Source organism: Nerophis ophidion, linkage group LG24 (genome assembly GCF_033978795.1).
Source record: "Nerophis ophidion isolate RoL-2023_Sa linkage group LG24, RoL_Noph_v1.0, whole genome shotgun sequence".
NCBI lineage: Eukaryota > Metazoa > Chordata > Actinopteri > Syngnathiformes > Syngnathidae > Nerophis > Nerophis ophidion.
The window spans coordinates 16,895,603-16,909,886 of NC_084634.1; the positions used below are offsets into that span (position 1 = coordinate 16,895,603).

General features: G+C 39.9%; 1 protein-coding gene across 2 annotated transcripts in view; it reads left to right on the forward strand.

Annotated features, from left to right (window-relative positions):
* The window catches only part of slc24a4b (solute carrier family 24 member 4b), a 128,685-nt gene extending 116,883 nt beyond the window's left edge, over nucleotides 1-11,802 (forward strand). For both annotated transcript variants that reach the window (XM_061885807.1, XM_061885806.1), the window contains exons 14-17: nucleotides 1,668-1,782; nucleotides 1,854-1,966; nucleotides 2,050-2,115; nucleotides 9,772-11,802. In XM_061885807.1, the coding sequence (XP_061741791.1) occupies nucleotides 1,668-1,782; nucleotides 1,854-1,966; nucleotides 2,050-2,115; nucleotides 9,772-9,921 (444 nt within the window). In that variant the 3' untranslated portion in view covers nucleotides 9,922-11,802. The remainder of the gene's footprint in view (nucleotides 1-1,667; nucleotides 1,783-1,853; nucleotides 1,967-2,049; nucleotides 2,116-9,771) is intronic.
* The last annotated feature ends 2,482 nt before the right edge of the window (nucleotides 11,803-14,284 follow it).

Below are 14,284 nucleotides of genomic sequence, written 5' to 3' on the forward strand. Positions count from 1 at the left end.
CGGTGCGGATGTTCTCCCAAAATGTGTTTGTCATTCTTGTTTGGTGTTGGTTCACAGTGTGGTGCATATTTGTAACAGTGTTAAAGTTGTTTATAGGGCCACTCTGTGTGACCTGTATGGCTGTTGACCAAGTATGCCTTGCATTCTCTTGTGTGTGTGAAAAGACGTCTATTATGTGACTGGGCCGGCACGCAAAGGAAGTGCCTTTAAGGTTTATTGGCGCTCTGTACGTCCGTGTACACAGCGGCGTTTTAAAAAGTCAAAAATTTTACTTTTTGAAACAAGTACCGATAATTTTGAAACCGGTACCAATCATTTCCGATATTGCATTTTAAAGCTTTTATCGGCCGATATCGGAGTACCGATATTATCGGACATCTCAAATTATAATTACTTGTTACTTTGGCAAAAAAGGAATGGAATTACTGCAGTATTCCTGTGTTATAGTAAAAAATTTAGTAATCGAACAAGAGTCTGTATTTTTTTGTACGCTTGTTGATATGTTGGCGTACTTCAATAAAAAAAAAGATTGCAAACCAAATACTACATCATTTTCACATTAAACTAATCTGGTTGTAACTTATTGCGTTACTTAAAAAAACAATTTCAAATATCTGGCATATGCAGTTGAGATGTTTCATGAGAGTAGAGTGTATGTATGTGTAAATGTTAAATGGGTTATACTTGTATAGCGCTTTTCTACCTTTTTTAAGGAACTCAAAACACTTTGACACTATTTCCACATTCACACTGATGGTGGGTGCAAGGCACTAACCAGGAGCAAGGGTGAAGTGTCTTGATCAAGGACACAACGGATGTGACTAAGATGGTAGAAGGGGGACGGTGTGGCGCATTTGGAAGAGTGGCCGTGTGAGCACCCTGAGTGTTCCTGGTTCAATCCCCAACTTCTACCAACCTCGTCACGTCTGTTGTGTCCTTGAGCAAGACACTTCACCCTTGCTCCTGATGGGTCGTGGTTAGGGCCTTGCATGGCAGCTCCCGCCATCAGTGTGTGAATGTGGAAATAGTGTCAAAGCGCTTTTAGTACCTTGAAGGTAGAAAAGCGCTATACAAGTATAACCCCTTTAGAAGGTGGGGATTGAACCAGTAACCCTCAGATTGCTGGCACACCCACTCTCCAAACTTTGCCACGCTGTCCAGTCTTGTGTCTTTAAAAGGCGGTGCCTGTTGAAAAGTAGAGCCTTATTTCCACTTTATTTAGTTGGAATTACTGCTGTTCTCCTGAGTTGTAATAATAAATTGAGCAATCGTAAAAGACAGTTTATTTTGTATACTTGTTGATATGCAAACATACGTTAAATATAAACGATTTTCACATTAACCTAATCTGGCTGTAAGCAGGCTACTTTATGAATTACTCTGATAAATATAATTTACTTTTATTGCATTACCTAAAAGTAACAATTTCAAATATCTAGTTGAGACGTTTCATGAGAGCAGAGTGTGTATGTCTTTTAAAAGGAAAAGTAGAGCCTTATGTCCACTTTAAGTTTTTTTTGTTGGTATTTAAATTACAGAACACCCCTCTTTAAAATTGCCCTTTTTTACAGGTGTACCTAATGTACAAACAATAACAAACTATATGATTTGTGCAGGTTGACGTGCTTTGCCGTATAAAAAAAACAAAACCAATTGTGTTCTTGCAGGTGACTATAATTGGCTACACTCTGGGCATCCCTGACGTCATCATGGGCATCACCTTCCTGGCAGCGGGTACCAGCGTGCCGGACTGCATCGCCAGCCTCATCGTGGCTCGCCAAGGTGATGTCGTCGCCGACGTTAGAACTTGTCCGACAACAACAACAACATGTCCGACCTGTTTCGCGTTGCAGGTCTGGGAGACATGGCCGTGTCCAACACTATTGGGAGTAACGTCTTTGACATCTTGGTCGGACTCGGGGTCCCCTGGGCTATTCAGACCATGTGTGTGGATTACGGATCCGAGGTCGGTTAACGTTTCGTTGTGCTCTGATCGTGTCGTTATTTGAACACAGAGTTAGCATGGTTGACATTTTTGTTCCGTTCCAGGTGATGATCAACAGTCGGGGACTTTTGTATTCAGTGGTGCTTCTGCTGGGCTCTGTGGCCCTCACAGTGAGTTCTTCTTTCTATAATAACCACGTTCGACCTTCTAAAAGGTGCGAGCACATGCTAGTTGTATCGCAATACAGGTGTAGATGGGAAGAAAATGGTATTAAAGGTACCAAATTATGTCTCTGAGGTGTACAGCTTCACAATTGACTGAAAACGTTAGCATGCTAGCATGAAAATGTTAGCATGTGTCAAGTACCAAGTCGTATACATCTGAGGTTTATGGTCACAAAATTAGCTCCAAAAATTAGCATGCTAATGTTGAAATAGCATCATGTTAATGTTAGCTTGCTAACAGTTAGCATGTTTGAATGTACCAGGTTGTATGACTCTAAAATACACGGCTATAACATTGGCTAATAAAAATGCAAATATGTTAATTTTAGCATAATAGCATGCTAATATGCTAATTTTAGCACAGTAGCATGTTGACATTAGCTTGTTAACAGTTAGCATGTGTTGAGTACCAAGTTGTATACATCTGTAGTGTATAGCTTCACAATTTGCTGAAAACGTTAGCATGCTAGCATTAAAATGTTAGCATGTGTCAAGTACCAAGTACTGCTATAAAATTGGCTCAGAAAATTAGCATGTTAATGCTGGAGTAGTATCACGTTAATGTTAGCTTGCTGACAGTTAGCATGTTTGAAAGTAACAGGTTGTATGACTCTAAGATGCACAGCTATATAACATTGGCTAAAAAAATGCTAATATGCTACTACTAGCATAATAGCATGTTGACGTCAGCTTGTTAAAAGTTAGCATGTGTTAAGTACCAAGTTATATACATCTGAGGTTTACAGCTTCACAATTTGCTGAAAACGTTAGCATGCTAGCATGAGAGTGTTAGCATGTGTTAAGTACGAAGTACTGCTATAAAATTGGCTCAGAAAATTTGCATTTTAATGCTGGAATAGTATCACGTTAATGTTAGCTTGCTAACAGTTAGCATGTTTGAAAGTAACAGGTTGTATGACTCTAACATGCACAGCTATATAACTTTGGCTAAAAAAAATGTTAATATGCTAATATTGGCATAATAGCATGTTGACGTTAGCTTGTTAAAAGTTAGCATGTGTTAACTACCAAGTTGTATACATCTGAGGTGTACAGCTTCATAATTTGCTGAAAACGTTAGCATGTTAGCATGTGTCAAGTACCAAGTACTGCTATAAAATTGGCTTAGAAAATTAGCATGTTAATGCTGGAATAGTATCACGTTAATGTTAGCTTGCTAACAGTTAGCATGTTTGAAAGTAACAGGTTGTATGACTCTAACATGCACAGCTATATAACTTTGGCTAAAAAAATGCTAATATGCTAATATTGGCATAGTAGCATGTTGACGTTAGCTTGTTATAAGTTAGCATGTGTTAACTACCAAGTTTTATACATCTGAGGTGTACAGCTTCACAATTTGCTGAAAACGTTAGCATGTTAGCATGTGTCAAGTACCAAGTACTGCTATAAAATTGGCTCAGAAAATTAGCATGTTAATGTTGGAATAGTATCACGTTAATGTTAGCTTGCTGACAGTTAGCATGTTTGAAAGTAACAGGTTGTATGACTCTAAGATGCACAGCTATATAACATTGGCTAAAAAAATGCTAATATGCTACTACTAGCATAATAGCATGTTGACGTCAGCTTGTTAAAAGTTAGCATGTGTTAAGTACCAAGTTATATACATCTGAGGTTTACAGCTTCACAACTTGCTGAAAACGTTAGCATGCTAGCAAGAGAGTGTTAGAATGTGTCAAGTACGAAGTACTGCTATAAAATTGGCTCAGAAAATTTGCATGTTAATGCTGGAATAGTATCACGTTAATGTTAGCTTGCTAACAGTTAGCATGTTTGAAAGTAACAGGTTGTATGACTCTAAGATGCACAGCTATATAACTTTGGCTAAAAAAAATGCTAATATGCTAATATTGGCATAATAGCATGTTGACGTTAGCTTGTTAAAAGTTAGCATGTGTTAACTACCAAGTTATATACATCTGAGGTGTACAGCTTCATAATTTGCTGAAAACGTTAGCATGTTAGCATGTGTCAAGTACCAAGTACTGCTATAAAATTGGCTTAGAAAATTAGCATGTTAATGCTGGAATAGTATCACGTTAATGTTAGCTTGCTAGCAGTTAGCATGTTTGAATGTACCAGGTTGTATGACTCTGAAATACACAGGTATAACATTGACTAAAAAAAAAATGCTAATATGCTAATGATAGCATAGTAGCATGTTGACGTTAGCTTGTTAAAAGTTATCATGTGTTAAGTACCAAGTTGTATACATCTACGGTGTACAGCTTCACAATTGGCTGAAAACGTTAGCATGCTCGCGTTAAATGTTAGCATGTGAAAAGTACCACGTCTTATACATCTGAGGTTTACCGTTGCAAAATATCATCAGAAAATTAGCATGCTAATGTTAGTATAGTGTCACGTTAATGTTAGCTTGCTAACAGTTTGCACGTTTGAAAGTAACAGGTTGTATGACAGAGATACACAGCTATATAACATTGGCTAATGTGCTAATGTTGGCATTGTAGCATGTTGACGTTAGCTTGTTATAAGTTAACATGTGTTAAGTACCAAGTTATATACATCTGAGGTGTACAGCTTCACAATTTGATGAAAACATTGGCATGCTAACAATAAAATTTTAGCCTGTGACAAGTACAAAATCATAACTCTGAGGTTTACCGTTGCAAAATACCCTCAGAAAATTAGCATGCTAATGTTAGGATAGTATCACGTTAATGTAAGCTTTCTAACACTTAGCATGTTTGAAAGTACCAGGTTATGTCTCTGAGATGCACAGCTATAACATTGGCTAAAAAATTTTTTAATATGCTAGTGTTAGCATATGGGCTGAACAGCCACAAAATTGGCTATAAATGTTAGAATGCTTATGTTCACATGCTAGCATGTAAATGTGAGCATACTGTTAGCCTGCATGAATCAAGTTGTGTCTCTTAGTAGTACGGCTTCAAAATTGGCTAAAAAGTTAGCATTCTAGCATGTAAATGTTAGTATGTTAATTACATGTGTTAGGTACCAAGTTATATACATCAGAGGTTTACTGCTGCATAATTACCTAAAAAATGTGCATGATAATCTTGGTCGTATAGTAACATGTTAACATTGGCTTGCTAACAGTCAGCATGTTTGAAGTATAAAATTATATGACTCTGGGTTACTAAATTGGGGAAAAATGTTAGAATGCTAATGTTAGCATGCTAACAGCTGGCGTGTTTCACATACCAAGTTGGGCATATAGTATGTGCCTGCCTTGAATTACTGCCGGGTCAAACTCGCTTCCCGAAATAATTAGCGCATGCTTGGTATTACCGCCTGGTCAAACTCGCGACGTCACGAGTGACACTTTCCCTGTCATCATTTTCAAAATGGAGGAGGCTGATTTCAATACCGGTAATTTGAAATTGCATAAAGGGAAGAAGATTAAGAGCTAGTCAGTAGGATTTAAGGTCCAACCTTACATCACACTCAAATTTTTACTTCATACCTTTGGTAAGTGCCGGAGTGAGAAGAGGTTTTATAATAATTAGCGCATGTTTACTTTTACCGCGTGCCTTTGGTAAGCGCAGGAGTGAGAAGAGGTTTTAAATTAGTTAGCGCCCCGGTGGCAGTTCTAGGAAATACGGTAATTTAATTATTTCATCATTTAATGGTTTGTTTGATTGGCATAAACGTGTCGGGGCAACAACATATATAAAAAATATTTACTTCAATGTGCTATTTTAAATTGGTATTTATTTATTTATTTATTGTAAAAATACATTTAATTATTTCATCATGCAATTATTTAATTATGACTTGTTTGTTGAATTACTTATTTTATGAAAACGCGGGTCGGCGCTTCATGAATTAATTTTGTCTGGCCAGTCAGTCAGTGGGCGGGGCTAACACTTCCCAATATCAGTCCAAAGCAGTCATTGGACGAGATTTGTCTTTGATTGATTGATTGAGAAGTTTATTGACATCTTAAATAATTGAATCCATGCAATGCTTTAAAAGGCAAATTGATCAATTATTGTCCATTAAAAATGTCATCACATTTGATACATTCAATAAAATATATATATATAACCTGTAACATGTATATAAAAAATTACATTAAAAACATGGATAAATTGTGTACGTATTCAGAGTATACATGTCAGGTGATTTGAAAAACATTATATACAAATTAAAGTTAAAGTTCCAATGATCGTCACGCACACACACTAGGTGTGGCGAAATTATCCTTTTCATTTGACCCATCGCCCTTGATCACCCCTCTGGGAGGTTAGGGGAGCAGTGAGCAGCAGCGGGGGCCGCGCCCGGCAATCATTTTTGGTGATTTAACCCCCAATTCCAACCCTTGACGCTGAGTGCCAAACAGGGAGGTAATGGCTCCCATTTTTATAGTCTTTGGTATGTATGCACTTTAGCCCCGCCCACTGACTTTGATGGCGGAGTTTGACAGGTCAAATAAATCCATGAAAGGTTCATGAAAAAATTAAATGGATCATGAAAAGAGTAATAAAAAAATAAAATAATTACTATTAATGTACTTTTAAAATGAGTACCGTATTTTTTTTAATTGCCACCGGGGTGCTGATTCATTCAAAACCTCTTCTCACTCCTGCGCTTACCAAAGGCATGCGGTAAAAGTAAGCATGCGCTAATTATTTTAAAACCTCTTCTCACTCCGGCACTTACCAAAGGTATGTAGTAAAAATTTGAGTGTGATGTAAGCTTGGACCTTAAATCCTACTGAATAGCTCTTAATGTTCTTCCCTTTATGCGATTTCAAATTACCGGTATTGAAATCAGCCTCCTCCATTTTGAAAATGATAACAGGGGAAGTGTCACTCGTGACGTCCGGAGTTTGACCAGGCGGTAATACTAAGCATGCACTAATTATTTTGCGAAGCGAGTTTGACCCGGCGGTAATTCAAGGCAGGCGCATACTATATGCCCTGCGGCAATTCAAGGAAATACGGTAAATGGACATGGAGAGGAGCCAGATGAGGGGGTTCGGGCATCTGGTCAGGATGCCACCCGGACTTTAGGGAACGTCCAACAGGTAGGAGGCCACGGGGAAGACCCAGGACACGTTGGGAAGACTGTCTCTCAGCTGGCCTGGGAATGCCTCGGGATCCCCCGGGAAGAGCTGGACGAAGTGGCTGGGGAGAGGAAAGGCTGGGCTTCCCTGCTTAGGCTGCTGCCCCCGCGACCCGACCTTTGACACCCCTATTAGAACAGGGGTGTCAAACTCAAATACAGAGTGGGCCAAAATTTTAAACGGAACAAAGCCGCAGGCCAAGGTTGTACAAATTAACCTTTTAATAGGGACCCAAAGAAGTTTTGCATTAAATATTGAAAAAGCAAGGCATATATAACTTTAGTGACCTGCAAAATCCAGTTTCAAATAATAATAATAATAATAATAATTAAAAGAAAATCTATGGCATATCAAATAAGATTTCAATAAAAATTGTATGTCTTTTTTTCAATTTGCATAATTCTGAGGTAAATATCAAATTTTTTCCACAGGCTAATAATACATTTGAAAATAAAATAACAATAATGAGTGAACCAAACATTCAAGCCTTGAAGTAGCAAGAGAAAATGCATGAATAAAACGTTAGTTATTGGTCAGTTTGCTGGAAGTTTCCCGCAAGTTAGTGCTGCAAGGGTTTCTGGGTATTTGTTCTGTTGTTACGGTGCGGATGTTCACCCGAAATGTGTTTGTCATTCTTGTTTGGTGTGGGTTCACAGTGTGGCGCATATTTGTAACAGTACTAAAGTTGTTTATACGGCCACTAGAGATGCGTGGATAGGCAATTATATCATCCGCATCACCAAAGTCGTCATCCACCCGCCGTCCACCCGATCCAAAATTTTATCGGGATCGTACCCGCCTGCCAACCACCCGCTGTAATACATCAGAGGTTGTCCGCCTTTACCACTCACAGAGCTATTTAAACCTGTTTCACAGAGTAATGATGATAATTGGAGCCAACAACGTTCTCGCGACTATCCAATAGCGTTCATCCTGATGAGAAGAATAAGGGTGTGCTGTCAAGCCATTGCCTTATACACCTTCAATAACATGTACGAATTGATTATTGGTCCAGCAACATGTTGTGTGCAGCTTCCGCAATTACACGTTCAAGATTGAAAGGCGTACAGGGTGATACAGAGTACACTAATGGTTGTGATATAAACAACTTTAACACTTACTAATATGCGCCACGCTGTGAAACCACACCCAACAAGATTGACAAACACATATCGGGAGAACATCCTCACAGTAACACAGCATAAACGCAACACAACAAATACCCATAATCTGTTGTATCCGTGAGACTTCTTGAATATATTTTACACCCCCGCGCCCCCAAACCCGCCCACCTTACCGACGCACGGGGTAGGAGGGGGGTGGGTGATGGGGTTTGCTGCTAGCGGGGTGTATAAAATAGTCAGGAAGTGTTATGAATACAAAGGATTATGGGTATTTGTTGTGTTGCGTTTGTTGCGTTACTGTGAGGATGTTCTCCCGAAATGTGTTTGTCGTTCCTCAATTGGTGTGGCTTCACAGCGTGGCGCATATTAGTACGAGTGTTAAAATTGTTTATATCACAACCATTAGTGTACTCTGTGTCACCCAGTGTGCTTTGCAGTCGTGTGCGTGTTGCCGCGGAAACCACACACATGATGCTGGACTGCCAAGCAGATTGTACATGTTGTAGTAGGCGACAAAGCCAATGGCTTCATAGCACGCCCTAATACTTATCTGGGTGACTACCGGCAGTTATTCAAGAGAATAATAGCGTCTCTTATTGTCTTCTTCGCTTTATGACACTGGTCTTAAATGGCACTTTGAATGGCAAAGGATCCCGATCACAGAACCATGTATATCAAATATTTCCGAATGGTTCAACCGCCACCCGCCCAAACCGAATTAAAATCTATTTTTTCGTCATGTCCACCGCTCGACCCGTGGTTTATCCGCGGACTCCGCGTACGAGACCGCAAACCGTGCATCTCTAACGGCCACCCTCAGTGTGACCTGTATGACTGTTGACCAAGTATGCGTTGCATCCACTTGTGCGTGTGTGTGTGTAAAAGCCACAAATATTATGTGACACGCTGTTAGTATGTAGGAAAAGCGGACGTGACGACAGGTTGTAGAGAACGCTAAAGGCAGTGCCTTAAATGCGCGTCCCCAATATAGTTGTCCAGGTGGAAATCGGTAGAAATTCGGGAGAATGGTTGCCCCGGGAGATTTTCAGGAGGGGCACTGAACTTCGGGAGTCTACCGGGAAAATTAGGAGGGTTGGCAAGTATGAGTATTAGCGGTGAATGCGGTGTTCTAACACCGGCGGGCCAGCTCTAATGCTAAATTGATATTGCCTCAAGGGCCAAATTAAATTACACGGCGGGCCAGATTTGGTCAGCGGGCCAGAGTTCGACACCCATGTATTAGAACATGTTATATTATGGTTTTAAAAACTAAAATTTAACCCCAGTAAAGCAATCACTTTACTGCAATTAAACACCATTGGAAATTCTGATTTAAAAAAAAAAAAAAAAAAAAAAAAAAATTTTTGGGACGGAACTAATTTGTGTTGTGACCGTGCCCAGGTGCTGGGGATTCACCTGAACAAGTGGAGGCTGGACCCCAAGCTGGGCATCTACGCCTTGCTTCTGTACGCCGTCTTCCTCTGCTTCTCGGTCATGATCGAGTACAACGTCTTCACCTTCGTCAACCTGCCCATGTGCTTCGAGGACTAACTCAGCCAGGAGCCCCCCCGAAAAGCTCCCAAATTCCTCCTCCTTGGACCTATCCCTCTCTCTCCCCTCGTATTGTTCAGTCCCACGTTTGTCCACCGGGTGGCACACTTGAGCCGTGTCCCCTGGCCACGGACCGACGGCAGGGGGCGGACCTACACGCTGGTTCCGGGGCCTTGCCTGTTCCTGTGCGGTATTTTTCTGTCCAAATCTTTCCACTACGCATGTCTCACACCACGGAAGAATCCTCAAAAGGTTTACCGAGAACTCCAGGACCCAAAGAGACAAGCACACTTTATTTTTCTTTCTTAAGACCCCGGGCCTTGTCTTTGGCAGCTCCAGCATGGACTTCACTGTCCTGGCATGACCTGTGCCACCAGGAATTAAGACACTCTCCGACTCTTAAATCACCTGCAACTTTTTTTTTTCTCACCTTTTTTTTTGGATTGCAAAAAACAAACAAACTTGAAGCTTGTTTTTTTTCCCGAGATACGAGCGACCACAGGGGGGCGCTGTCGTCATTCAGCCATGGCTTCTGTTGCACTTTTCCATGCAGAGGTGGAGCTTGACTTGTCTGCTATTGCGTCCTACGGCCAGCAGAGGGTGCCAAACCCAGCATTATAGTCAGTCATCAGGGACAGCACCAGGGGGCGCTATGGTCTCGAATTTGCGGTGGTATGTAGATACTGCACTTTAACACTCATTCTCAATCAACTAGTGCTTCCTTCTCTCTGTGTGTGTGTGTGTGTGTGTGTGTGTGTGTGTGTGTGTGTGTGTGTGTGTGTGTGTGTGTGTGTGTGTGTGTGTGTGTGTGTGTGTGTGTGTGTGTGTGTGTGTGTGTGTGGGGCTCCACGCTTGTTGAATCTATACCATGAGCACACCCACCTCTTGTCTGCAGTGCATGCCGGGACGATAAATGCAGTACCGCCCCCACCCACCCCAAAACTTTTGAAGCACAGCATAGGAAAAAATAAATAAATAAACCTGATTGCATCTCCAGTTTTACAACACACACACAAAAAAAACAAAAATGGAAGAAATCGGCAGCTACACAACAATTTGTTGCAAAAATGCGAGAAAAGGAGCCGAGGTCTGGTGGGTGGTCGGGTGGGGTTTGCGTGAATATTTGAATTTATGCAATTTATGCAATCTTAATGTAACTGTGCGTGTGTGTGCGAGAAAGAGTGACACGAGAGGCCCTGCCAGGTCGCCATGACGATGTTGTCCCGTCCAGTACTACTGTGTGAGCTCACAGGTTGTTTTTTTGTTTTGTTGTGATTGCTGTTGAACTGAGCCAAAGGTGGGACTTTTCTGGAAAAAAAAACAATGGCCTCACAGGAAGACTTTTTTTTTTTTTTTTGCATCAGAAAGCTGGAGTTTCTGTATGATTTTTTTGGGGGGGAGGGGAATTGTCACTTTAGGAGAGGGCCTGCATGAGAGCACTTAAGGACAAACAAAGTTGGACCCCCTTAAGATGCTCCTCTGTAGATACACTTTATACACCTGCTCTTTGACTTTCTTGCCGGATGAGTTTTTTTGTTTTTTTTTCCACCCCCCGCCCCGCAGAGGACAGGAAAAAGAAGAAAAGTGTACAAAGCAAGCACGCACACGTCGAGGAGCGCTGACCGCAAGGAGATTTTTTTCTTTGAACGCGACCTGATGCACTGTGAGCTCAATGTGATGTGGCAGTTGTTGTCGAGAATTAAAAAAAAAAGATGATTATATATTTAATGTAAAGTTAGTTACTATAAAAAAAATACTGTATAACTTATATGAATGTATTGTCTTGCTATACTGGACATATCCAACCAATGCATTTTACTGTAAAGCAATAATGTGAAGAAAAAAAAATAAAACGGCAAAATTGTTCCTGTTTGTTTTTAATATCGAACTATTATGTCAGAGGTTTTATTTCTCACACTACGCAAAGTTGTTTGGTGATGGGGAAGTGAGCGTGTGGCACACTTACTGGCTGCACTGGCATTGTTTCATAAAAGCATCTACTTGATTAAACATCTTTTTAACCTGTAAATAAAACTGTTCGCAAATATATATTTGTTTTTATACAAATAACTGAAGGAGAGCGTGTGGCACACTTACTGGCTGCACTGGCATTGTTTCATAAAAGCATCTACTTGATTAAACATCTTTTTAACCTGTAAATAAAACTGTTCGCAAATATATATTTGTTTTTATACAAATAACTGAAGGAATGTGAAATCAAAACTTGCTTGCTTACTTGAGCGCTAGCCTTTTTTTTTTTATAAAAATCACGTGTAAATGTTCTCAAAGGTGCGAGCACATGCAAGTTATATCGCAAAGCAGGTGTAAACGGGAAGAAAACTGAATTAAAGGTACCAAGTTGTCTCTGTGGTGTACAGCTGCACAATTGGCTAAAAACATTAGCATGCTAGCATGAAAATGTTAGCATGCCAACAGTCAGCATGTGTCAAGTACCAAGTCGTATACATCTGAGGTTTAACGTTACAAAATTGGCTAAGAAAAATAGCATGCTAATGTTAGTAAAATCTCACGTTAATGTTAGCTTGCTAACAGTTAGCATGCTTGAAAGTACCAGGTCATATTACTCTGAGATGTACAGCTATAACATTGGCTAAAAATGCTACTATGCTAATGTTCACATAGTAGCATGTTGTTTGCTTGTTAACAGTTAGCATGTGTTTAGTACCAAGTTATATACATCTGAGATTTACCTCTGCAAACTTGGCTAAGAAAATTAGCATGCTGGTGTTAACGTGAGCTTGCTAAGAGCATGTTTAAAATTCCACGTTATGTCTCTGTGTACGACTTCAAGATTGGCTAAAAAAAAAAAAAGTTAGCATGCCAACAGTTGACATGTGTCAAGTACCAAGTTATGATTCTGAGGTGTACAGCTAAAAAAATGGCTAACAATATTAGCCTGCTAGCAGTTAGCATTTTTGAAATACCAAGATGTCTGAGGTTTACTGCTGCAAAATTTACAAAAAAATAGCACGCTAATGTTAGTATAGTAGCATGTTAACATGTTATGAGCTTGATAACAGTTAGCATGTTTGAAATACCATGTTATGTCTGAGGTGTACGACGAAAAGTAAAATATATTTACATATTATGCAAAACCAACTTTCTAAAGTTGCCAGGGGCCGGCAACCCGAAATGTTAAAAGAGCCATATTGGACCACAAATACAAAGTAATCAGTCTGGAGCCGCAAACAATTAAAAGACTTATATAAGTCTTATAATGAAGGCAACACATGATGTGTCTATTTTAGCTATCAAATTGACTGTCGCAGTCCGACGCAAATCTTCGTTGACAGAAATATTGAAATTTCATTTATTCTACACATTTTTACAACATTGGGAACACATAAGTAAAACTTCTCAGAAGGTGAGATAACTTCTGGAAATTACTGGCTCAGAATTGCGAAAGGTATCCATGTTTGTGTTCAAGTTAAAGGAAATGTCAGGCTATCTTCTAATGGATTTATTACAGTCTTTGCAAGCTAGGTAACGTTTGCTGTGATCTGGAACAACATGGCACACAAACTATCAGAAATGCAGCCAATGTTACAGATAATGTGTCATGAGACATGCAAATATAAATTAAATACAAAAAAGACATACTGTAAGTAAAGGAAATTTAAATATACCTACAAACGAGGCATAATAATGCAATAGGTTCATACAGCTAGCCTAAATAGCAGGTTAGCATCGATTAGCTTGCGGTCAAGCAGGCACCAAATATGCATGATTAACACTCCAACAAGTAAATAACAAAGCTTACCTTTGTGAATTCATGCACAGCATAAAACATTTGGTGGACAAAATGAGACAAAGGGAGTGGCGTAAAACATGTCTTTCTGTGGTAGCGTCGGAGAAAGTTGTACATGTAAACAAACTGAGTCTCAGTCCACACAACGGTGAGTTCAAGGGCCACTGAAATTAGTGGGACAAAACAGCACTCGCCAAATACCCCCATCAGTGCAGCATAAACACAAACTCCTACAGAAACAATATAACAAAAAACAAATTTTCACCCCATTTTTTTCCACTTCCTTACATTTTTTTTAAAAACTTCATGAAGGCACCAAGGCGACGCTACAGAGTCGCATGTGGCGCTTGAGCCGTGGGTTGCTGACCTCAGTTATTAAGAACTAGCAGCGACGCAACAGCTAAGCACACAAGCTATGCATGCATAATGATGATTGAACAATATTGCTGTGTAAAAGAACACATTTGAAAACATAAAAAAGGTAAATATTGATAACACATACAAGGTCTATGAGGCTGAAGCATATTAGAAAGTATCCAGTAACATACGTGTCCGCATCGTTTAACTTACTTCAACTTCCTGAGCTCTTAAATG